Source organism: Globicephala melas, chromosome 6, assembly GCF_963455315.2.
Source record: "Globicephala melas chromosome 6, mGloMel1.2, whole genome shotgun sequence".
Taxonomy (NCBI): Eukaryota; Metazoa; Chordata; class Mammalia; order Artiodactyla; family Delphinidae; genus Globicephala; species Globicephala melas.
In genome coordinates, this window is record NC_083319.1 from 70,285,409 (window position 1) to 70,310,554 (window position 25,146).

Here is a 25,146-nt window from a genome sequence, read left to right on the forward strand (position 1 = left end):
TAACAGGGTAGTCATTGCTTAGGGACTGATCCCCTGAAGCTGAATAATTTTAACATATACTTGCTTATCACTACTGACAAAGTAGTAGCTGAATTAATACAATAAATTCTGTGATTAAAGTTGAAATAAGAGCCTTCTGAAATGACTAAAGACATGTGTGCAAGGGTGATAGGGCATCTTAGTCAATGAGAATCATTTCAAGGTGACCCCAGGTCTCCATGCATAATTCTTATCCTTTCTTGCAAGTTGGTTGATGAAGACAAGGATCTCATGATTTCCACTCTGACAATTTCCCAGGCACAGTCACTGTATTTCTTCTCTTTCAGGTAGAGGTGGATTCCCTGGAAGTACCTCTTCACGGCCAGTGTAGGGCCCATGACTCCCAGGGCAGTTTCTTCATCTCCCATCGCCTGCACCAAGCAGGCGTCCAGGTCCTCCAGCTGCTGATGGAGTCCAGTGCGGAGTTTGTCCAGGAGGGAGGTGTCCCAGGCGGCAGGGGAGCGCTCTGTGTGGAAGAGGCGGAAGACCTGCTGGAGCATCTCGTGGAGGACAGAGGTGGCCTGGGCCTTCGGGAGCTGGCTGCCATCCACCATGTCCTGGGGGAAACCGAAGTCTTTTCTGTCCTTCAGACAGAAGCGAGGGGAGATTCTCCGCACCTGGCCCAGAAGCATGAAGTTCTTCCTGCTAATCCGCACGTGGTTCTGAGACAGGTCGCAGCCCAGAGATCCACCAGGGCCGTAGCTGAACACCACCAGGGCGGTCAGTAGAGAGAGCACGAAGGCCATGGGGCAAATGAGGCTGCTGCTGGCCTGGCTGAGACGGGCGTCCGGGGGAACCTTGGGGGTAGGTTCTGTGATGACATTCTTTCTAAGCAAGGCCATTAAATAGGGAACACAGTAGTTTTCATTTTCTAAACATTTCTATACCCTTTTACTTCCTTTTTTTGATTTTCACTTATATCTTCTCAGTATGGTCTATGAAGATGTCATCATTCTAAACTATTAATTTTGCAAGAAGTTTAATTTTCCCAGTAATTTCAGATGTGCCCATCCAAATGGATATTTATTAATCAAATGAGAAAAGTTTTCGTCTTAAAGTCAGAAGTGATGTAGGTTTGTAAATACGCACATTCTATATCTCTTTCATGCATAAATGTTGGTCTTCTCTGTTCCAGGAAGAAATTTTTAGCCCTGATCTTAGGTTCCATTTTTACCTCTTACTTTACCTAGGAAGGCAGGCTCTCTCAGCCGTATGCTTTCTGTATTTGCTTAGGGATTTACCAGATCACTCTGGCATAAGCTCTTTGAAACAAAAGATGGGTTTTGTTTAGTGTTTGATTTAGAGAAGAGGCTGATTATTATGAGTCCATGAGCTTCTCCCATGTTTCCTTTCCTTCTAGAACATGTTCCTTCACGTCCATGTGGTCATGCTTCAGGGGACCACGAGGTGAGGACTATTATAGATATTGTCCTTTCTTTCCACCATTTTCTTACTGGAGACCTATAGTCCTCCACAGGCTGGGCCAGTACCCCCACCAGGAATCCTGGTTCTTTTCAGGAGAATATGGGTGTGGAGATCCTAATTCCAAGACAATTGTATTTCCCCAGCAGCACCTCAGTCACAAGGGAGAGATCACATCTAGTTACACCCTCTCCTCTAGAGTGACAGAGTCCCCTTCCTAACCTGGACTCCCACCCTGAGGGCAGGCTCACCACATCCCGAGGACTTTACAATCTCCTATCTGTGGAGGGGCTTGTTTATTTGTTGGGAAAATAATTCATCTTCCAGGACCCTCACCCTTGCCCCCGGAGTGTTTGTGTGAAGGACCCTAGTCCTCAGTGGTGACCTCCTCCCCTCCTGACCCATGTCCTCAGGTATCAGAAGTGTCAGCAGCCCTCAGATGCTGAGAGCAAAAGTGTGTTTTCTCTAAGGTGGTGGAGGAGTTACCCAATTCTAATCATTTTACCCTGAGTAGACACATAATTTTTATTTTGCCAAATACAAATTTTATTATTCAACTCTTTTACTAAAACTAGTCAACACTTGTTAGGCTGGGGGCAGAGAATTCAGTGACGGTGTTGTCTCTCGTTAAAGCTTATGTCACAGAAACCAGTGAGGTTCAGTTGTTCATTCAGTCAGTTGATGCCAGTGGGCTTCTCCCTTCCTCTGTCTCTGTCTCCCTCTGAGAATGCAGGGCAGCGAGGCCCAGGATTAGGTCAGAGAGAAATCGCCTTCTTTCCTTTACTTGTGTGTAATTTTTCATTTAAAGTTTTTGTCACTTATATTCACTTAGTGACTTATTGGACAAGATTTGTCTCGCTGCTCCTGCATTAGTTCTAATTCATGATGAGGTAAGAACAATAAAGGGAGGTAAAGAAAGGCAAAGGGGCTCCAGTCTCTATCATTTTCAAACTTTAGATTTTTTGTTTATCACTGCAACTGTCCTAGAAAGTAAAAGTCGACAGCTGTCTTGTGGGCATAAAGAAAACAAATGTGAGTCTGAATGTCATGAATGTGAAAGAAGGGAAGTGATTTCCCCCGACACAATGCCGGATTCTAATTTAGCTAACTTGAGTGCAGCACAGTTGGAGAGGAGGCTACGTCAGAGGAGAAGGATGAGGCCAATGTGAAAAACAGAAAGACAGGAACATGGTTGCTTCTGCCAGAAGCTCAGAAAAGACCAAGTCCTGGGTCAGTTGACGGCCTTCAGCTTCGCAAGACCAGCTCCCTCATTTTTCTTTCATTTAATCCATGAATGATCAGTTTTGAGGAGAGAAGGAAGAAGTCACACCCACCAGCTCACAAGTGACTGGCAACCAGAACCCCAGTTGCTAGAACACTAACCCTGTCTGGGAGGATCAGCAAGATCCGTCTTGCTGAGCATCCGTCTAGGTGATAAATGCATTCAGGCAATGAGAAGGGTACTTTAAGAAAACTAGAATTAAAGGAAGGGAATTAGATGATTCCAAAAGATCCTGATCTTATCTGCTTAATAGGAATCGTGATATTAAAAAGTAAGAACTGAATTTTATTGCTTGCTACTAATGGACTAGCCACTTTCTAAGTTCTTTAAAATTTAGGGACTTCCCTGGCAGTCCAGTAGTTAAGACACCGAGCTTCCACTTCTGGGGACACAGGTTCGATCCCTGGTCGGGGAACTAAGATCTCGCATGTCCCATGGCACAGCCAGAAAATAGAAAAAGAAATTAACTCAACACTCTCAATAACCCTATTGGATCCAATTCACTTATACAACTGGAGAGAAATATAAATCTGGACGAATGAACTGTTCCAAATGTACCCAAGATACAAGGGCAAACCTTAGGGTGCTTACAATGATTTGTCTGAAAGCACCCATTAAAGAAAGTGAAGACTGCACATGAACATGATATTTAGGAACCAACGAAATAAGCAGACAGAGGACAGTGAGATGACAAAGGACCCTTATTCCACTTAAGATGCCAAAGGGTTACTGTCTGTGGTTTTGTAGGGCTACATGAGGTGTGGTCTGAGTCCACTGAACTGACTTTAAGTTCTAATCAAAATAGACAAAATCACTATTAAGTAGTTAGAAGGGAATAGATTTTTCTGCCTATTGAAAAAAAAGGAAGTTTCCTAGTGGCCTAGTGGTTAAGATCCGGCACTCTCACTGCCGTGGCCCCGATTCAATCCCCGGTGAGGGAACTGAGATCACACAAGCCACGCACTGCCAAGTGTAAGATTTCGTGAGTGATTTCTTCAATGAAATATGGTAAAATAACTTTATTAACCCTAGAAGAGCTGACCCCTGGAATCTACGTATTTTTAACGCTTGAGTTTTCTTGTGAGTTTAAGAAAAAAAAAAAGCACCTAACAATTTCTAGCCATGTGAACTCTGACGTTTCTCCTTCAGGATGACAACTAAAAAGTCACTCACCATCTGGTTCTACAAGAATAAAGTCATTAGCCACAGCAGTCCCTTACCCCAACACGCCCTGACAGGAGTTCAGGGTGGAGATCAGGAATGGGGCACTCTCTGCTCTGGGAAAACTGACAGAATAGGTCTGCAGGTAGTTAGATAATTTCCTGAGAAAATTCTATGAATTCAATTTTTTGCAACTTCTCATACTTAGAAAAGCACTAAAATCATTAATAGTGACAAATGCTCCTCATGACTAGCAGCAACCTTCTCCCAAGATGTGTCCTAGATTGCACGTATCCTCTTCACCACAATCACATATATACTGACGTCCCCATTATGTCCTTGGAGCAGTTCGTCAGAGCTGACTGAGAGGCTGTCCTCCAGGCTATAGTCCTCAGTAAGTCCTCCCAAAAAACTGAACTCCCAGCTCCTTTGTTGTCGTTTGTTTCCAGTCAACAAGGACCTCACTGATTTCCCAGGAGACCTCCTCAGGTCAGCCTGCTGTTCTCAATCTCAATGAAGACACCTCCATTTCTCACCTACAGTCCAGGCTGGACGTCCATTTGTTTACTGGTAGAGTCCAAATAAGAATCTCTACTCTTTATTGTTCCAACTGTTGGTTAAGATGTGGGTACCGAAGAGGCCTTATGTATGACAAAGACGGAAGAGCATACGCGCTTCTTAGACAGAAGAAGTGAAGGTTTTTAATGGGCTCCTTAGCAGGGAGAGTCTGGCTTGAACTCCAGAGTCACACTCATGGCCTTGTATAGTTCTCTTTATTTAAATTTCTAGCCTCAGCCCATTAAAACATCATAATACTGAAGAATTGAAATAAAAATATTATTTAAAAAATCATTTGTTAATAAAATGATATTTTTAGCAGTAATATAGGAATGGTTTCTGCTTGTTTTAGGACCCTAATCCTTAGGAAGGTTTCCAAACCTCTAAATGTACTTTAAATGTCCTTCTGACTTTAAAAGTACCTACTCAGTGCTATATGCACCAACTGGAAAGAATAGAAAGATGACTGATCCATCAGTGTCCTCTTTCCAAAGTGCCTAAATTAAATAAATGAATTTCCACTTAGCTCTTTGTTGCTTTTAGAAATTGTGACCTTCCAGTGTGCATGTTACTGATACCTGCCCTACTGGAAAGGCTCTACCCCAGTTGTTGCTGAATATATTAAAATCCCTGCCTGTGTCCCTTCTATTCAAGCATGTTTTATTTTGTTTGTCTTTCAAAGGGGCAAAGACATCATGATGGAATGTAAGAAATTCCTTGGATTGCATTGTCCCCAGGAATGTCCTTCCCTGCTCTGTGATTACTTGCTGGGTCCTAAGGACAAAACAAGTTTGCAGCTGGCACTGAGATAACCCTCATCCCTTCCAAGACTCCGCAGGCTGCTGTGGTATCAGTGCTGGGGACACTGCTAGTGGCCACATCCTTATGGGAGAACTCTGTGCTATCGCATGCACCTCAATCTTTTCTTCTCTGAAAAGGAATGTTCTGGAGAAGCACTTGCCTCGGTGCATCTCATCTGAGTTCTTCCATGTCCTGAGGACCTGCCGCTGTTCCAGTGAACGCTTTAAACATCTCTGTTCTCCTTCCAAGTTCTCAAGCTGCTGCTGCCTTTCAACTCCATGTTTCCTGCGCTTTGGGCTTTTTGAGCAAATAAGAGTCCTGAACCAGGTGAGTTCCTCCTAGTGCAGTCAGCACGTGGAAGTGTGCAAATAGAGGCACAGGTGAGCTCCTGGATTCTCCACCACTGTTCAGTGTTGGGCAGGGTGCCATCTATTTACTGTGTTTCTCTGGGAGTCTGGACAGTCTGGACCTGCAGTGCTTGGCAGGCGGAGAGCGTGGAGTCATATGAGAGTTTCTGACAAACCTAGAACTTTCACTCAGCTTCTGCTTTCCATTGGTGGCTTTGTAGTCTTTAGGGGAAATTGACAGCCAGAAACCCTAATGGAGAAGGAAACAGCGGTATGAATGGGCAGTACAGCTGAATGCAAAGTGAATAGGGAAAGTACACTATGGATTTCTACACTGGGAGGAACTGAATGATTGTGATATTTTAGTGAAAGAATGGGATCCAGGAAAACAGAGGGGAAGGGTAATTGTGCCATGTATCAGAATCAGCAGATAGATATATGGTATATTTTATATGTAGCATATTTTATACTATGTATTCATATATATGTACCATATATGTATATTATTGTATATAAAATTACATACAATTGATGACACGCTTTTTCCCAGTTCTGTTTTTTAGGCTGTCATTGTTTTGCAGTCAGTGACAGAGAGAGGGGGAGGAGAATTCATTATTCCCATTTAGACCTATATGAAAAATATAGGAAACAACACACTACCTGTTTAGCCCTCACTCTGTGATGATACTCTGCTAAGTGCTCTTAAATGTTCTGGTTGGTCTAATATTCAATACAACTCTAGGAATATTTTCCCGACTTTATATTTGAGGAAACTGAGGCTCAGGGAAGTTAAGTGATTCCCCAGCATCACACGTGTGTCCTGGCAGAATCTAGACTCAATGCAGAAACCCATATCACATATAAATAATTATTTAACTTCCATCCTCTGTAATTCTCAAGCTCTTTGTTTTCTTCTTTGGTGCTTTCTGAAGATCATTTTTCCCTGCTTGACTCCTAAGTGCACTAGCTACTCCAGCTTTGTGCCCTCTTCAGACTCTCCTTCTCTTTCTCACTCTTAAAAGTTGAAGGTCCTCATGAGCTTTCGGTCATCATCTCGTTCTACACTCCACTCCTAAGGAACGATATCCATATATGCTGCTTCCAATGGGAAGTCTGTCTTTAGATGTTTCTTGGCCACTTTATGGAGTCCATGTGCTTTCTCCCCTTCTTGAGATGCCTCATTCCAGATTCTGGTGAGAGAATCCCCTTTTCCCTATCTGTCATTGTAATAGGAAACTTAATTGAAATAATTTAGCATGATTACTGTGTTTATATCTTTTATCTCTTCCAAACTGAACTCTCCAGAAGAGTAGGTTTGACATTTTCTCTTTTCACCTCTGTATTCTCAGAACTATCATATATCTGATATAGAAATGTGAAGTTTTAAAATATAACCTGGGACTTCCCTGCTGGTGCAGTGGTTAAGAATCCGCCTGCCATTGCAGGGAACACGGGTTCGATCCCTGGTTTGGGAAGATCCCACATGCCGCGGAGCAACTAAGCCCGTGGGCCACAACTACTGAGCCTGCGCTCTAGAGCCCGCGAGCCACAACTACTGAGCCTGTGCACCACAACTACTGAGCCCACGTGCCCCAACTACTGAAACCCGCACGCCTAGAGCCCGTGCTGCACAACAAGAGAAGCCATCGCAATGAGAAGCCCGCGCATCACAACGAAGAGTAGCCCCTGCTCCCCACAACTAGAGAAAGCCTGCGCACAGCAACAAAGACCCAGCACGGTGAACAATAAATAAAATTTTAAAAAGTAAAATAAAATATAAACCACTGAAATAAATGAATGATGAGAATGATGAGTAGAATTTATCATCCATGTTTCAGTATGCCTTGCAAATTAAAGCTACATCTTTTTGTAAGAATAAAAAAACCCAAGATGTCATCTGGGGGAGAGTTTCATAAATTAAACAAGAAAATAATTGGAAACAATATAGAGGTAAGCATATTTTATTATATTGAAAACACTATAAAGGTGAACATGATATTATATGAACAAAACTATTTTAAATACCATACATAGTATGACTGAGATAAAGTAGAAGAATAAATAGATGACTTCATGAGAGCCCTTTGCACTTTAATCACTATCATTTTGACTCCTGGTCTGATCATTTCTAAATCTCTACTGTATATGAGTCTAGTTCTGATACTTGCTCTATCTCTTCAAACTGTGTTTTTCACCTTTTAGTATGGTAAGTTTCTGTTGAAAGTTGAACATGATGTATGGGGTAAAAGGAACTGAGGTAAATTGGCCTTTAGGGTGAGGATTTACAATTCTCTTGCTACGAGGTTGGCTCTGTTTACTTCAAGTCCTGGGCTCTGTTTCTGCCCTCTTTATTTTCCATATCAGCCAAGCTGGCTTATCCTTTGGGATTGGTCTTCTTGAAAATAGATTTATTAGACCTGTTTGACAAGTAACCACCATAGGTGACAGGTCTATATCTTGTTCACCATTTTATCATTAGTACAGAGTTCATAATAATTACTCCAAATAATTATTAACAAAGAGTATTCTTAGATTTTCCATTAGACCTCCCATCAGAAGCTTCTACTGACCTCACATCAGAGCCTTATATTGAAGTAATTATTAAGCATCATTAGATGATTCAGTACATTTCTACTGAGCCTCTTGGTTCATCATTCTCCATCTCACAGTGAAGACGTAGGGTGGTGAAAATGTAGGGCATAGGATGCTAGATAAAATTAGCCTTCTCTGCTTTCCTGGTGTCAGAGTCTTTGTAATGTTATACGTTCTTTTTCATTTAGTATTTTTCTGGGCAAGGTTTGTCTTGCTACTACTGATTTACTTCCTTTTTCATCTTGAGTTGAGTATCTTAAGAGGGAAGCAAAAATGGAAACATAAAGGGCCCATACCATGATTTTCCATAATGTGCAATACATCATTGATTTGCTTCTCCATTCAACTTTCTTGGAAAGCTGTCCTCGCATTTGATGTACTTAGGTAAAAGGAAAACAAATGCAAATCTGACTATGCTGAGAGTGAAAGAAGTAAAGTGACTGCCCAGGTGAAATAATGACAATGGGAGTTCTTCTCTTGTTACCCTTCCACTTGCTCCAGAATGGGTTCTGCTGATTAATTTCAGCAAATCAGCTCTCACTAAGGTCAGTTCTATCTGTTTCCCTTGTAGTGGATGGTTTCAAGCGCAGAGCAGCTTACTGACATTCAACATCATATTCATCAAAATAATGATACATTATCACTGTAAGTGATTAAATGTCAGGATTTAAAGTAAATCAAATCTTGAACATTGATATGAGTTTTCAGTACATCAAATCCATGAAATCTCTTCAGAAGCAAAAAATAGTTCAAAAAAGGAAAACAATGCAGAGAAAAAAATAATCCACATCCATTCTAGGTTCCACCCTATGTCTCTCCTCCAATTCAGACGGCAAATATCTCAAACCTATATTCTGTGTATATTGTCATTCCTTTCTCTTATTCATCCTTCCACCTTCTCCACTATGGTTTCTGCTGATTAATTCTACCAAACAAGCTGTCACTAAGTGGCCAATGCCATCTCTTTTCCCAATGTAGGAGCACTTTCCATCTACGTTTTCACGAATGCATTGAATCTTCTAAGCAGTTTCAGTCTTTCAAACATGGTCTTCTCACCTTTCTCTCTTGTCCTGTTAACATATGGCCATTTCCCTTGCTTTCCCTCCCTTTTAACGTTAAGGTCATAGGATTAAATTTTCAGTCCTTTTCTCATTTGATACTCTCCTCCTATTTGATCACTTCTTCTGTTCCATGCTTTACACTTCATGGAATTGCTTCTAAATTGCCATCTCCAGTATCCAGTGGACATTTGCACTGAAATGTCTACTAGTTAACTATAGGTAATATCTACTGCTTTAATTTCTATATCCTCGCATGACATGATCCACCTTCTGCTGGGGAAATTCCATTTTCCCACCTTCTCACTGTAGCACTAAATTTAACCGATATTAATTTCTACTACAAATTAGTACTATTTTAAAAATAATTAAATTTAATTGTGAGTTAACTGATTTTTTAAAATTATTTATCTATTTGGCTGTGGCAGGTGTTAGTTGTGGCACACGGGATCTTCATTGCTGCGTGCAGGATCTTCATCACGGCATTCGGGATCTTTGGTTGCAGCATTCAGGATCTTTTAGTTGTTTGCGGCATGTGGGCTCTTACTTGTGGCATTCAGGATCTAGTTCCCTGACCAGAGATGGAATCCGGGCCCCCTGTATTGGGAGAGCAGAGTCTTAAACACTGCACCACCAAGGAAGTCCCTGTATTAACTGATTATTGTTTTTAGGTTACTTTCCTTTAAAAAAAAAAATCAAAGTTACCCAAAGCAGAATTGGATTAGTTATGTTCACCTCTAGGTCCTGAGGGCAACCCACGACCTGGCTAGAAGAAGTCTATTTTTATTTTTAACGTGAAAATCGTAATGATGGGTCAAGGAATTGTAACATACATTCTTTCATCAGGTTGCACATTCAGGCTTGGTGTTTCTTTCTCTTTTTTTTTTTTAGTGGTACACGGGCCTCTCACTGTTTTGGCCTCTCCCATTACGGAGCACAGGCTCCGGACGCGCAGGCTCAGCGGCCATGGCTCACGGGCCCAGCCGCTCCGCTGCATGTGGGATCTTCCCGGACCGGGGCACGAACCTGTGTCCCCTGCATCGGCAGGCGGACTCTCAACCACTGCGCCACCAGGGAAGCCCCTTGGTGTTTCTTTTTTAAAGAAAAAAAAAAAACAGGAAGTTTTCTCTAGTAAGAATTTAATGCACAAAGAAAACTCATAAACTGAGTTAATACAAAGTATATATTTATTCTCTTAACCACAATGTATACTTGCACATAATATTATGTAAATAAAAATAATTTAAATCTTTATAAATAGTGAAATAAATATTAAAATAGATAAATAAATATTTAAGTAGATAAGTAAGTAGATAGATCAACATGGGCATCTATGAGGGACGAGTGCCTGTAGAGTAGAACATCATGTTGCTTAATATTCCTGAAAACACTTGACAAATTAATTCAATTCAGGGCATGTTGAGAACAGAAATGAGAGTCTTTGACATGGCAGCACAGGTGGAAGTATGGTCTTGTTAGTCACTGAGAATCATTTCGGTGTTGAACCAGGTGTGTGTCATTCCTTCCTCCTGAATCTTTCTTACAAGTTCGTTGATGAAGAGAAGGATCTCATGACTTCTGCTCTGACAATCTCCCAGGCACAAGGGCTGTACTTCTTCTCTTGCAGATAGACAGTGATTCTGTGGAAGTATTTCCTCACAGCCAGGATGGAGTCCTCCTTGAGCAGGGGAGTCCCTTCCAGCCCCGCCTCCTGCATCAGACAGGCTTGCAGGTCAGTGAGCTGCTGATAAAGTGCAGTGCAGAACTTGTCCAGGAGGGTCTCATCCCAAGCAGCAGCCGAGCCCTCTGTGCTGAAGAGCTGGAAGGTCTGCTGGATCATCTCATGGACGACAGCGATGGCTTGAGCCTTCTGGAACTGGTTGCCTCCAAACGCCTCCTGGGGGAATCCAAAGTCATTTCTGTCCTTCAGGCAGGAGAAGGGGGAGATTCTCCTCATCTGTCGCAGGAGCATCAGGGCCCTCGTGTTAGCCAGGCTGTGGGTCTGAGGCAGGTCGCAGCCCAGAGAGCAGTTGGAGTTGCAGCTGAGCAGCACCAGGGCCAGGAGTAAGGACAAGGTTGGGGACATCGGGGACCCTGCAGATGCTGCTGGCCTGGCTGAGGTGGGGACTCTGTGAACCCTGCTCTCTAGGTTCTCTGAAGACCTTCCTTCAGGCCTGGGTCTTAAATGGGAGCGAATTGGTTTCCATTTTCTGAATGTTCCCTCTTACTTTCTACTTCTGTTTTTGCTTTTCATTTTGCACTCTCCAGATAGGTTAGGGCAGCGTTTCTCAACCGCTGTTTTTCATCCTTGCCTCCCCTTCTCCTGCCCACAGAACCTTTCTAGATATTTTTTTTCCATATGGCCCCCCTATGAAATTTTGATACACAGTTATACTGTGTGCATCGGTATGTACTCCATGCATATCTCTACTTTATAAATAGAAAAAGAAAGTGAAAAGTTTTTTCTTTTTATTCAAAGCAGTGGTGAGTATGACAAAAATATTTAGGCTAAAAATTAGCTGTAAAAGCTACTGCGATTAATTTAACATTTTGGTTAAGTGTGCAGAATGACTTTTAATGTAATACATTTACTTAATAAATAGGAATGTATCAAATTACATATTCAATAAAAATTTATACAAATACTTCATAAGAATACCAATGTATAGATATATTTAAAAATCTATCAAAACTGCTAAAACCATTGAAAATTTAAATGATTTTCTTAACATTTATTTTTAAGTAATTCTGAGTTTTGATTCATACCATAAAATGATTTCTAACTTCACTAGCTGCTAGATATTCCTCTAGATATTGTCAACAACTTTTTCTCTTTAGGACTAGACGTAATTATTGATCTCCTAGATAACTTTTTTAGAATTAAATAATAAAATACAACCTATTTGTGCTTAATTCCCGATGCCCACATCACACTGAGGCTCAAGCATAAGCAAAATCCACAAGACAGACAAGGACACCTCATAAGTAAGCAGAGGGCACCTCTCACATTATGACTTTGAGTTCAATCATATGATGGAGAGAAAGTCCTGTAATGAAACATCAAGCCACCATGGCTTGTAGCACTGATCCTGCATATTGTGTATCTTCCATGCACTCAATGTCAATGCCTCTCGTCTCATACACAAGAAAACCCAAAGAGAAAAATGAATACAAAGGATAGGGTTGGATAGGGTTGAGCTTTGGAGTGCCACCCACCATTGTAGTAGCTAAGATTTTTTCGCACCCCTAACAACTACTGTTTGCACCCGTGGGAGTGATCTGCTCCCAGATGATTTAGGAATCATCATCGATTTGAATCTTTCTCTGTATTTTTGCATTGAATTTCAGATTCCCCAAAGGACTGTCAGAGGTTCCAATCCAAGCCTATTCTTTTCAAACAAAAGAAAACCATCTTTGTAATTAATTGAGAACTGGATAAATGTTGATTGGTATCATGGAAAGAATTCACTTTCAACTCTGATCATGAATTCTTTTATTTTGCAGTGGATGTTCTGTGGCCTCAGCCCCCTCTAATACCGATCTTTCAATAAATAATAGGTATGTGACTATCTGTGGCAAATCAGCTCTGTAGCAACTGGACTCTGTCGTATTCTCTGTGGTATCCTCGGCACCAGGCCCAGTGTAATCACGCAACAGGTAATTGGTTTTTTTTGTTTGTTTGTTTGTTTTTTTGCGGTACGTGGGCCTCTCACCGTTTTGGCCTCTCACATTGCGGAGCACAGGCTCCGGACACGCAGGCTCAGCGGCCATGGCTCACGGGCCCAGCCGCTCTGCGGCATGAGGGATCTTCCCAGACCGGGGCACGAACCCGTGTCCCCTGCATCGGCAGGCGGACTCTCAACCACTGCGCCACCAGGGAAGCCCGAACAGGTACTTTTAACGAAAGCAGTTTCTCAGATGGTCTCCTCCCACTGGAAGGCAGTTACGAATGACCAAGCTATTTTCCTTTATCATGGTCGTATTTGCTGGGATTATAATAGACAGTGGCTGGTATTCCCACTCTACTCCTACTGGTATCAGTCATGCCTACTGAGTTTGTTGCTAAAACCCCTAGGATTCTCTTTCCTTTAAGGTGCCTATGGCTCTGGGGATTCAAGTTGTAAGAGCAGCACAATTTTCAGCCGTTGCCCGGCACTCTATTAAACTCAGGAGGATGGTCTCGTCGCTAATTTGTCCTCTACTAGGTCATGACAGAAAATAACCAGCTTGATGTCACATACAGAGCCATGTATCTGAACTCAAAGTCTCCCTGATTCACACAGGTCACAGCGACCAGACAATTAACCACGTTACTCTTCGGTGGATCTTTACGGATGTGGCAATGACTACCTATATCCTGAGATTCTTTGGAGACTCCTCACAAAGACTGATGAATGATCCTTTTCCTCCTGTGTCTTCATTCCCTTTCAAGGGACGATGGGGTCCACTTCAGTTTGATTTCCAAATTTTGACACATAATAATTAAAGCATTACTGCAGGTTTGAAATCAAGAGTTTGGATTCTGAGTCCTCGGTCTGCTCTTTTGGCCTGGTAAATGGCTCATTCTTCTTTATTTACATGAATATATTCTCTCTTCTGGATACCAAGACATGTAGCCTTCAATGCCCTTTCTGGTCTGAATGTTTCCGTCCCCACAAAATTCATATTTGGAAGTCCTAACCCCCAAAGTGATGGTATCAGGTGGTGGGCCCTTTGGGACTTGATGAGGGTGTGAAGATGGAGGCCTCACGATGGAATTAGTGCCCTTATCAACGAGGTCAGAGATAAATGCCTCCCTCTCCTGCTGTATGATGATACAAGGAGAACTCTGCAGTGTGAGACCTGAAGCAGGCTTTCACCAGAACTGGACCGTTTCTGTATTGTAACTAAGTTCATTTGTATCCTTTTTTTTAGATTCCACATATAAATGATATTTCTCTTTCTCTGTGGGTCAGATTGCTTTTTAATGAAGTGTGTGCAAGCAAGAACATTAGTTGTTCCCCTCCACCCCACCCAGAACTTCATTAGGACAAATAGTGTAAAGATGAAAAGTGGTCTTATGCACTGAACTTGTCTCCTCGTCTATTAATCATCCAATAATTTCCCAACTTCCTTGCAGTGAGATTTCCACGAGGATAAATCCAGGCCACGTATTGTGAGCAGAAGTGCTCTTGCCCTGTATAGTCCTGGCCCTTGAAAACGTCCCATGTGATGCACCAGACTTTTTCCCTTTACCACTGAGTGGAATAGACTCAAATACTGCAGAAAAATTTGCAGTCACCTGTTGATGATGGAAAAATCCACAAAACAGGGGGTACCCATGTCCCCGACTCACTCTTTGGAGAGCAACTTAGAACATCCATCTGATCAGGAATGCCTGCCTTGTGTTCTTATACCAGGGAAAGATAAGATTCTATTATGATCAAATTCCTGACAGCATTCTCTTTACCCGTTACAGCAGTCAGCATTAAGTTAACTGACAAATATCTTTAACACCACACTATCCAAAAAACCTTTCTATACTTCATGTGTTGAAAATAGCAAATACCTCTCCCAAAACTTAAAGTGATCTTTTAAATTACGTTAGAAAATTATTTATACAAGAAAAGAGATTGTGTTCTGTCAAAACCTTTTTTAAAATCATGATTTTCTTTTAGACATTTTTCAGCCTGTGAGGAAACACAAGTCGAGATTGCTTTGGACTTGAACACTAATGTAATTGAATGAGAAGTGTCACGAGTATAAAAAATATTCTGTATTTGTTGACATTTCTTTGAGGATTCTTACATAAGGGAAAGGCACCTTTTAATTTCCACTCTGACAACCTCCCAGGCACAGGGGCTGTATTCCTTTGCCTTCAGATAGACATGGATTCCATGGAAATACTCCCGGGCAGCACGTCCCAAATCTCGACAATCCAGATTGTCTTTTTTCATCTGCTCCAGTCGGTGCAGCCTCAGATGAAGGCTAGAGAGAAGTTTATCGAGGAGGGTGTTGTTCCAGGCAGCACGGCTGTCCTCCGTGGTGAAGAGGTTGAAGATCTGCTGGAGCATCAGATGGTGGTGACAGGTGCCTTGAGTCACCTGGATTGGGGTGATATTCTCTCTTTTCCAAGGAAATTTGAAGTCGGTTCTGTCCTTTAGGCACCACTGAGAGGGGATTCTTTGCAACTGTTCCAAATGTTGGAAGACGTCCTTGTTTTCCTGGCTATGGCTTCTAGGCAAGTTCCAGCCAAGAGAGTAAGCAGGGATAGAGCAGAGCAGCACTCCTGCCACTAGCAAATAGATCTGGGCCATTAAGAAAGGGTGATTCACTAGACGGCCGCCAGGAGAGGCGTGGGCACCGCCAAACAATTAATGAGTGGGAAGCTTCCTTCCCTGGAACTGTGGACAGCGTCCTTCCCTAGGTGGCCGGTAGAGGGCGCAGGGTTTGTTTGGGAAACGCCGACTGTTGAGTTTGCCGTCTGCAGCTGTCTCCTGCAGCTCGAGAGACAGGGCGAAAAGTAGTCACTGAGGCTGCTTTAATAATCAGCATACGCGAAACACCTTGGTTTTCTCGGTGCTGAGCGTTGAAGAGGAAGCCTTGTCGCGGCCTCGCCAGAGACATTTTTGTGTGGCTGGGAACAAGAACCGTGCATTTTCAGGCTTCCCCTGAGTTTTGCGCTTTATTTTCTCACAGAAACTTGAGCGAGGCAATTTTTGGGAAAGAAGCCTTTTTCTGAGCGGTCTGAGGTGGGAAATCAGAGCGATTCCCAGCCGCAGAGAAAGGGGAGCCGATTTTTTAGATTCGGGCTGGTTTCTGGCGCGAGACAGCGAAGGCCCAGAGAAAGGGGAACGCGGCGGCGGCGATGGGACGACAGGACGGTGTTGGGGACGCCCTGAGGGGTGAGTCGGAGCGCGGCCACCACCGGGGCCGAGGACGCGGGAGCTGAGCGCCCCTGTAGATTCTCTGGGACTTCATGGAGTCTTTCAAGGATACAGCGTTAAAGTGAGGGAGAAAGTATTGAGTATCTGAAAAGTAGGAATATTAAAAAAAACTCACAGTCTTTTATTTTTTACATTTTAAAATTAATTTTATATTTAACTTAATTCATATCATATTTAAATTAAATATTTTAAATGTTTGATATTTTTATAAATTTATGTTAAAATATTTTCAATATTAAGCATAGAATATTAAAATATATTTTCATATTAAAATATAGCATTTTATTAAACTTTAAACTATATTGTCTTTCTACTAAAGTAAGTATTTAATATAATTAATTATTTGTTTATTTATTTTAGGCTGGGTTTATTTATTTTAGGCTGGGTTCAGTCTTCATTGCGGTGTGCAGGCTTCTCATTGTGGTGGCTTCTCTTGTTGAGGAGCACAGGCTCTAGGTGCGCAGGCTTCAGTGGTCGTGACTCGCGGGTTCCAGAGCACAGGCTCAGTAGTAGCAGCACATGGACTTGGTTGCTCCACGGCATGTGGGATCTTCCTAGACCAGGGCTCGAACCCGTGTCCCCTGAGTTGGCAGGCGGATTCTTAATCACTGCGCCACCTGCGAAGCCCCAAGTATTTAATATAGTTTTACTTTTCTATCTTTAATGGAAGCCAACTCATTAATATTGTCAAGATTACTTTTTCACTTGTTTTTAATTGAGGGAATTACGCTGTTTGACAATTTCTAATGACCCCGTGATAGTCTTAACTGATTTTTAACTCATGTTCCTGAAATGTCTTTCCCAGGACCTCACCTTGACTATAAGGTTAGAAAGAAGAGTTGGTGTGTACAAGCAATTGAGGACGTTTAGCAGGTCAGACTTTTTCATTTTTCTTTAGTAGGAATTTTATACACTAAGTGGAATTTGCCCAGATTTCATTTACATCATGAAGGCTTACTTTGTAAGACTGTCAGGGCCATGCAAATGGAGGTCAGCTTCATTTCTTTACTTAAAAGTTTTATATTTTGTTCCTCGTGCATATTTTGGGATTAAGTTTCATTTTAAAATGTTGCATTAAAACATCCTTTATCTTGATGACGTAGATTTGGTGCCTTCTTACCATTGGTGCTTAAGAGAAGTACTAGCTTAACGTTGCCCTAATGCTAACCCAGGAAATAGCTTTTGAATTAGAGTATTGTGCTGTTCCATGGCTGAAAATCTAGGAATGCTTTAATTCTCATCATCTCTCCCCCATATATATATTTCTTACCATTTTCCTGGTCTCTACAACATTATTTTAATGTCTTTTTTTAAAGGAAGAAAAAACCCTTTTGACTGCCTTCATCTGATTTTCTCAACTCACACCCCCTTGGCTATGGTAACCACAAATCTGATCTTTTTCTCTGAGGTTATGTGTTTCTTTTTAAAGTATAATTTAATCTGTGTCTTAAAAATTAACACCAGAGGTGGTCTGAAACAAAATAAGGTGAGGAAAAGGACTATTTATCTCATTTATACTAGTCACAGAGCAGGCTTTTTTTTTTTTCTTTTTTTTTGTGGGAGGAGGTCAAAACACTTTCTTAGATGCTGCAAAGAGCCTCAGGTGCCGTAGGATTTCTCTCCTTAATGTACGGGGCACTGCTCTAAGGGTGGAGACTAGGTCTCTACTCCTTCGCAGGCCTACAGGCAATCCCTCTCCTAGAGTTTGCATTTGGGGGCCTCAACATGCAGACCGCTGAGTGTTAAGGAACCTGTAGTCAGAGCTTCTCTTGGCTGGGCTGAGGGTGGACTCTAGAGGTTTCCATTTGTTATATTAATACAAAAGCCTTCTATCATTCACTCTGTTCAAATTCTCAGCCTGTACTTTGCAAACTTTATTTTATTTGATCTCGGCAATGTCTTGTGTGACCACAACTAACGGTGTCTCCATTTTTTAAAAGATGAAATGAAAATCTGATGTCATTTAAATTCAGGAGCCCCAGATTTTTGTCAGAGTGGAGCCTTCTGCTGCTCCCAGGCCCTCCTCTTCATCAGCTCTGAGCACTGGCCCTCAGCTGCACTGAGCACGTGGTGCTTCCTTCATCCTAATCCTGCCTCTAAAGTCTGTCCTCCCTGCTCCCTGGAGGGCGGTCACCATCCCTGCCTCACTTTCCTGGAATCCACATTGCCAAGCGCATTGTCACATATATACGCAGTCAGAACATTTCTGGTGACGGAATGAAGAGAACTGCATGAATTCACCCTTGCTGTTCATTTTTATGTCACCATTATCTGTAAACTTTCAGAAAATGTGAGCTATGGTCCTGTAAAGAAATGTGGAAGAATTTAAATCTGATGTATGAGTCCCTTTAGAGGAGAATGCAGAGAGGTGAGGCTAGTTGTATTTTGGTGCAATTTAAGAAGTGGCAAAACAGAGTACAGGGTCAAACCTCTAAGTATTCGTATTAGAACTGAAAAAGAGATATATTGAGACTCAGGTTTTTATTTCAACCTTGGGTCTCATTTAGATGAATACATCCTATTGGATTGATACTCTTTCATGTTCCAGGAATGTGTTTAATTTCCAGTGTAATAAAAGAATTGAAGTTGTGACATTCTATGTTGCCCATAAATGGCTTATTTAAGAATCTCCTTTGCAGGCAGGTACCCACAGCAGCTGGATACAGGCTCCCACAGCCAGACACCTGCATCACCAGGCTCACCGGGGCCTGCCACCCTCCTCACTGAGGACACCCAGGATGATGTTCTCCAGCCCTGTCTGCACCCTTAGCTGTCACCTGGCCCAGAACCACAGCCTGCCAAAGCAGGAGACCCTCACAGTCCTGCCCCTAACAGGGAGAATCTTCTTTGTTTTCCTGCCTGAAGGACAAGGAGGTTTTCAGGTTCCATCAGCACCAGCTGGCTGACAGCCAGTTCCCAAACGCTCAGGCCGCCTCATTCTCCATGAGACGATACAGCACTTCTCCATCGTCTTCAGCACAAAGAGCTGAAATTCCTCAGTGGGCTTGATCAACAGTGGGCAGATCTGGAGACTAGTTTGGTGCAGGAGATGGAGAGGAAAAGACCCTGCTGGGCAATGAGGACTCCAGCCTGACTTTGAAGAACTTCCAAAGGACCAGGCTCGATCTGAAAAGAAAGTCCACAGCTGCTGTGCCCAGGACAATATGAGAGTGGAAGTTAAGGCGTGAAAATCAGAGTGTGCTTTCCCTGTATGTTCAACCTCAGAGAACACAGGAGTGGGAAAAGGAGACCTGGACCCAATCTTCTACAATGGAGTCTTCTCTGCTTAGAGGTGGCCTCTAGCGCGTCCATATTCACTCCCTTCAATGACTTTTCTTCTGATTCAGTTGTAAATACATCGAGTCACCTCAGCACATTGTTTTTCAACAGTAAGTGGAACAATACTTTTGAATGGGGAGAAAATTTATTTTTAATTTGTAATAATTAGAATTTATTTCTCTATGATGATTGTTATATTTACCAAATTTATTCTTCATATTATGATATGGTCAGCTTTGTGTCTTGTTTTCCTTTGCTTTGGGGGTGCAAAAGGTATATTTTAAGTGTTAGGTTTAACTCATACTCTTAAAGAAAATCAGAGTGTCCTTAAACCTTTAATCTGCCTTAAAATCCAACAGGAACATAAATCATTTTATTCATTTCATTGGTCCTTAAAATATTTTGAAGTATCTCTGCTTTCAGGATTTTACTTGTGTTTTTTAATATATTGGTAGATAAAACAAAGATATTACTTTCTTAATGAAGCACTCTGTCAGAGAAGACAGGCCTTAAAGAGTAAAAAATTCTCTTGAAACCCTTTCTGGGTTATGAGGGAGATGCACAAGGCATTATGACAGGTTATAGCAGCTGGAGCTATTCTCTTTTACTTGTTCTTTCTCGGAGAAAGCATGTCTAATGGTTGCTGATTCAGTTTCAGCAGTTGCATGATCAATAAACTGTGAAATATAGTATAGAATCATGGAATTTAAACTTCAACAAAGAAGTGTGACTATCCCTTGTATTGTTGGCACTGTGGTGGGTGCCAGGTGCAATGAAAATAGTAGACACATTGCCTGCTGTCACAGAGCTTGCAGTCTGGTGGGGATATGGGTAACTAGGTGTTCAATGAAAGGAATGCTAATGCTGTGACAGGGAAAGTACAGGTTCTTGGGAGTATGTGGGCTTGCATGGATCAGGGAAAGCTTCTGCAAGAGCAGTTGGTAAGCTGGCATCCCAGGGGTCTGCAGGAGTTTGCCAGGTAATTACATGCTGGTCAAGTTTGGCCATGTGTGGAGATCATCTAGGATAGCAGGTAAATATGAGGGTTTGGAGCTAATGACATTTGTTTGGAGATGTGACCCTGGGTAAAGACATGCATATGGAAGTCAACAGTCATAGAGAGGACGTTTGGAACTATTTGGGAGGTTGAGACTATATGTGCAGAGAGGATGAAGTGTGGGACTAGCATAGATCGTTGAGGAACACCAATTCCCTAAGATGAGAGTGTGGAGTCAACAAAGGAAGGAGAGAAGGAGGGGCAGAAAAGCAGAGGACGGTGGTGACAGGGAGACCAGACGAGCGTCAGACTTTAAAATGGCGGGTATAATAACAAGTATCTGATGCTTCGCACATGTCAGCCAAGGCTGCTTCACGTTGATCTCTAACCTCAGTAAGATGTAGCTTATTGGCAATATCTTATGACCTAATAAGTATCTTAAGAAATTAATCTCAATTTTCAAGATATTTTTTTCCTCTCATTTGTTTTAAGCAAGGGTCTTAGAAGACCCTTAAGGCTTCATAGATAAAGCATTCAGCTTTATATATTTAATCAGGATTTTTCATTGGAGAGTTTTATTCACTACTTCAAAATGTCATCTTATATGGATAAATTGCATAAAAATTTGTAATCTGCATCAAAATGCTTTTAATTTCAGCATGATGTAAATTTAAATTTAATATATTACTTTCTACTTAATATTGATAAATATCTTCTGTGCCAATGCACTGACTGCATTTTGTTTTGATGTCCACTAGAGATCCATGGGTATTTGCAATCTAGTGTTTGGTACATCTGTGAGAATATTGCATTTGCTCGTAGAATTTAAAAATGTGTTTGTATGCTTTGCACAATACTTAAAAAGATGATCCTATTTTAATTCACAGAGGTAGAATTTTTGCATAACAAAATTATGAGCTCAGTAAGGCACAAATATGGCATTATATCAATATCTTCTGGGGACTTCCCTGGCGGTCCAGTGGTTAAGACTTCTCCTTCCAATGCAGGGGGCGTGAGTTCGATCCCTCGTTGGGGAGCTAAGATCCCACATGCCTCAGGGCCACAAAACCCAAACATAAAAAAAAAACAAGCAATATTGTAACAAATTCAAGGAAGACTTTAAAAATTGTCCACATCAAAAAAATCTTAAAAAAATATGTATCTTTTGAGTGGACATGAAATAATGGCTTTTACTCCTTTGTGCATACCTGTCACTATAACAACTATCATTGCTATGTTTAATATGTCCCTGGTGCTTACAATAATCTGCTCACTTAAGATAAGTTTATGACTTGTTATATTCTCATGATATAGAGCATATAACATGCGATGGTATGTTGAATGGAATATAGTAGTCTCATTATCCCTATTCTAAAGCTGAGAAAACTGTACTGTAGGAAAAAGAAAACAATTGCCTTAAATCATGCATGAAGCCGAAGGAAGACTAAGGAGATGCCGAGCTAAAGAATTTACTGGTCACCTGAGAAGACAAGAGTAACCCACAAGAGAAGATGCAGCAAGACTGTCATTTTCAAACACTTTTACTGACACAACTATGTTCAGCTTATTACACTTATCGCTTTTATTAACAACTCTGAGGACCAATGATGTCCCTAACAGTGTGCAGGTTACTGGGTGGGAATAAGAAGTGTAGCTGGAGAGTGAGCTGAGTGCTATGGTACCTGATGTAGATGGAGATCTCTTTCCTAAGCCTGATAAGACTATGCAGTTCCACTCCCAGGTTTGCTACGACCCTATACTGCTCTGCCTCCCCTTTGGCCTCCTCTTGTCCCTGCTTGCTCAACCACAAACATGGCCAGGAGTTCTGCATCCCTGCTGCTGCAGAGCCTGTCCCATGAGAAAGGAAAGGCGAAAAGTCCTCAGCTGTACACTTTCATTAAGGCTAAATTGAGAACTGGGGAGCTGAGCTGCTTTGCCCAGCCTTCATCAGGACGCAAGAAGGCCTTGGAGTTAGATGAAAGTTATTCTCCATCAAAATATTTGGGGTCCTCTGGTTTGTTCCATTTCCTTCTGAACTTGAGACCTCAGGAATGCCAAATTCCAGTGCTGTTTTGGGGAATATGTGAAGTTTCTTGTCTCTGTTCCTAGAGGCTGATTGGGACATTTGGGAATCTATGTGCCTGTGTAACCCGAAACATTCCAACCCACGGCTGTTTACAGATCAGTATCATGATGGAGAAGGGGAAGGACTGGGAAGTCCAGTTCCTGAGACTTGTTCTTTAATGGATTTTCTCAATTTGTAAAGCCCCTCAGCATTTGTCAAATTCCTATGCTTTTGTATTTGCTTTGTGAAGGGCTGTATTCATCATGACACAAATGAAGGTGGCTGAGATGGTAGAGGGTGTGCAAGGCCACTGTCAGACTCTCTCCCTAACCTTCCTCTGCCTCAAACACTCAAAGTCAGCTCTCAATCAGAACTGGAGAACCTCTTCCTTTCCCTAAACCCAGTTCCTGGACTACTGCGTCCTTCCCCCAAATGCAGCAGAGACAAAAGAAAACACTCTTTTTTAGAAGAAACGATTTACTTGTGAAGAATGAACTTTGCTGTTTTTGAGAGAGACCATTTTGTTTTCAGAAGATGCCTTACCCCAAGGCTTCCTTCCATAATCTGTTCCCAGTGGGACTCCCTCGTGTCAACCTCTTGCTGGACTAGGACCCTGGAATTCCACAGGGCCAGCTAGCAAGAGGGATGCCTGAGATGACAGAAGATATGAATCACCTTTCTGAAGAGAGGGTGGGGCTGGTGTCACATGAGTGCCTTTCAGGTGAGCTCTGCAAACCAAAAATAGGAGCCTGGGTGTGTCTAGGGAGAGTGGAAGCAAAGAGAGAGTGGAACATGCTGAGCAGACTGTTCTACTGGGAAGAGATTCTTTCAAGATTAATGCCCAGGAACTAGAATTCGAGGTCAGAGGTTCAATGACACTAATAGTAAGGTCCATGTGTGTAGAGCGGTGTCATTTCAAAGCTCTTTCACACACATTGCCCCAGGCAATCATCACAACAATCCTGGGACTCTCCCAGACACAGACTATGAAACTTAGGGAGGTTAAGTTGTCTGAGTCATTACCCAAAATTTTGCCCCCAAAACAGTCATTGTTCCACCACGTCTCACACTGTCACTTGATGGGTAAGCGCCATGGCCCAGCTTTCACATGGACGAGCAGAGCCTGGGTTAGAAGTGTCCCAGGTCCTGACTTCTTTGCTTTCTAGCTCTGAGTCTCTCCTCTGGGGGGCCATTATTTTCTGAGAGTACAGGCTCTAGGAGGTGACATTGCCAGCAATTATAGACCTGGGACTGTATGGAGAAGAGAACTAAGATCAAACCCGGGAGAGCCCAGGATTGGAGAGCAGAACCTTACCTTTCATAGCTCCTGCTTTTTTCTTCCTGCTTCTGCGTTGCTGCTGTAAGCCCCCAAAATGAAAGGGTTCAGAAGCTATTTTGTGCCTTTCTCATACTAAAGAAGCAACAAACGTTATCAATGAAAAATGTTTGTGACTTTTTGCATTATTTGAGGTCTCTGTTATTTCCATATTATTCATTTTTAAAGTAGATCCAAGTATTTTCTACTGATCCTTCTTTCTCAAAGAATTTTTACTAATTCCCAGAAAATCTTTCAGAAGTATAATACACAAGTACTTCCCTGGTGGCAGAGTGGTTAAGAATCCGCCTGCCAATGCAGGGGACACGAGTTCAAGCCGTGGTCCGGGAAGATCCCACATCCCGCGGAGCAACTAAGCCTGTGTGCCACAACTACTGAAGCCTGCGTGCCTAGAGTCCATGCTTCGTGACAAGAGAAGCCACCGCAATGAGAAGCCTGCGCACCGCAAGGAAGAGTAGCCCCCACTTGCCACAACAAAGACCCAATGCAGCCAAAAATAAAATGTAAATAAATAAATAAATAAATTGTTTTCAAAAAAAAGAAGTATAATACACAGAAATTGCAAGTATCTTCAACATGCAGCACAGGGAAATTTCACACACTGAATACACTGTGAAACTAGCACCCAAGTTAAACGTAATAGATTTTGCCCAGGACCTAGCATGTTTCTTATGTTGCTTTCCAGTTGCTACCTCAGAGCAGCTCTCCTTCTCCTCCCCGATAGTAGCCACTCTGTGACTCTAACAGTCCTGATTATTTCTGACAGACACACTTTTATGCCTCTTGTGTATATTTACTCATTGAATCCTGAGAATAATCCTATGAAAAAATACTACTACTGTCCCCATATTAAAGATGAGGAAACTAGGGAGCTTAGTGATTGTGTTATTTGTCAAGGTCACACTGCTATTAATAGCAGAGCTGGGATCCAGTGCCATGAACCCTGGCTCCTTCTCATAGAGGTTTTGAAAATCCTAGAACTCTCCTTTCACTTGTGCGCTCTTCCTGTGGCTTTCACTCTAACAGAAACCTTGAAGCTGGAAACCTGCACAGAACCAGAGCAGCTGTGTAGCTGGTCAGTGAGGTGGAGGGACTGAAGTTATGTGTAAGGGATGAATGGTTCAGTAAAGCAGGACCGGGGAGAAGGTGAGAGGAAGGTGCCAGGATTGGCCAGTCAACACCATATGTCACCAGCTTCCCTCGAGGAGATGACTCCTTCCCACAGGTATTTGCACCGACCACTCTTTCCTGGTGGTATAAATCAGTTACACCTATGACATCAG

The 25,146-nt window shown here is 42.2% G+C and overlaps 3 protein-coding genes across 3 annotated transcripts; all 3 read right to left on the bottom strand.

Moving 5' to 3' along the window:
* Positions 1-197: 197 nt before the first annotated feature.
* On the bottom strand, positions 198-881 carry LOC132597492 (interferon omega-1-like). The gene has a single exon (XM_060300990.1). The coding sequence runs from the start codon at positions 879-881 to the stop codon at positions 198-200; it is 684 nt and encodes a 227-aa protein (XP_060156973.1).
* Positions 882-10,800: 9,919 nt separating this feature from the next.
* On the bottom strand, positions 10,801-11,346 carry LOC132597493 (interferon alpha-1-like). Its single transcript, XM_060300991.1, has one exon. It carries the CDS (start codon positions 11,344-11,346, stop codon positions 10,801-10,803), a length of 546 nt encoding a protein of 181 aa, XP_060156974.1.
* Positions 11,347-15,043: 3,697 nt separating this feature from the next.
* On the bottom strand, positions 15,044-15,556 carry LOC132597416 (interferon alpha-13-like). Its single transcript, XM_060300001.1, has one exon. It carries the CDS (start codon positions 15,554-15,556, stop codon positions 15,044-15,046), a length of 513 nt encoding a protein of 170 aa, XP_060155984.1.
* Positions 15,557-25,146: the final 9,590 nt, after the last annotated feature.

Excerpts from the sequence above, each read along its gene's own strand:
- LOC132597416 (XM_060300001.1), bottom strand. The coding sequence starts at position 15,556 with ATGGCCCAGATCTATTTGCTAGTGGCAGGAGTGCTGCTCTGCTCTATC.
- LOC132597492 (XM_060300990.1), bottom strand. The coding sequence starts at position 881 with ATGGCCTTGCTTAGAAAGAATGTCATCACAGAACCTACCCCCAAGGTT.
- LOC132597493 (XM_060300991.1), bottom strand. The coding sequence starts at position 11,346 with ATGTCCCCAACCTTGTCCTTACTCCTGGCCCTGGTGCTGCTCAGCTGC.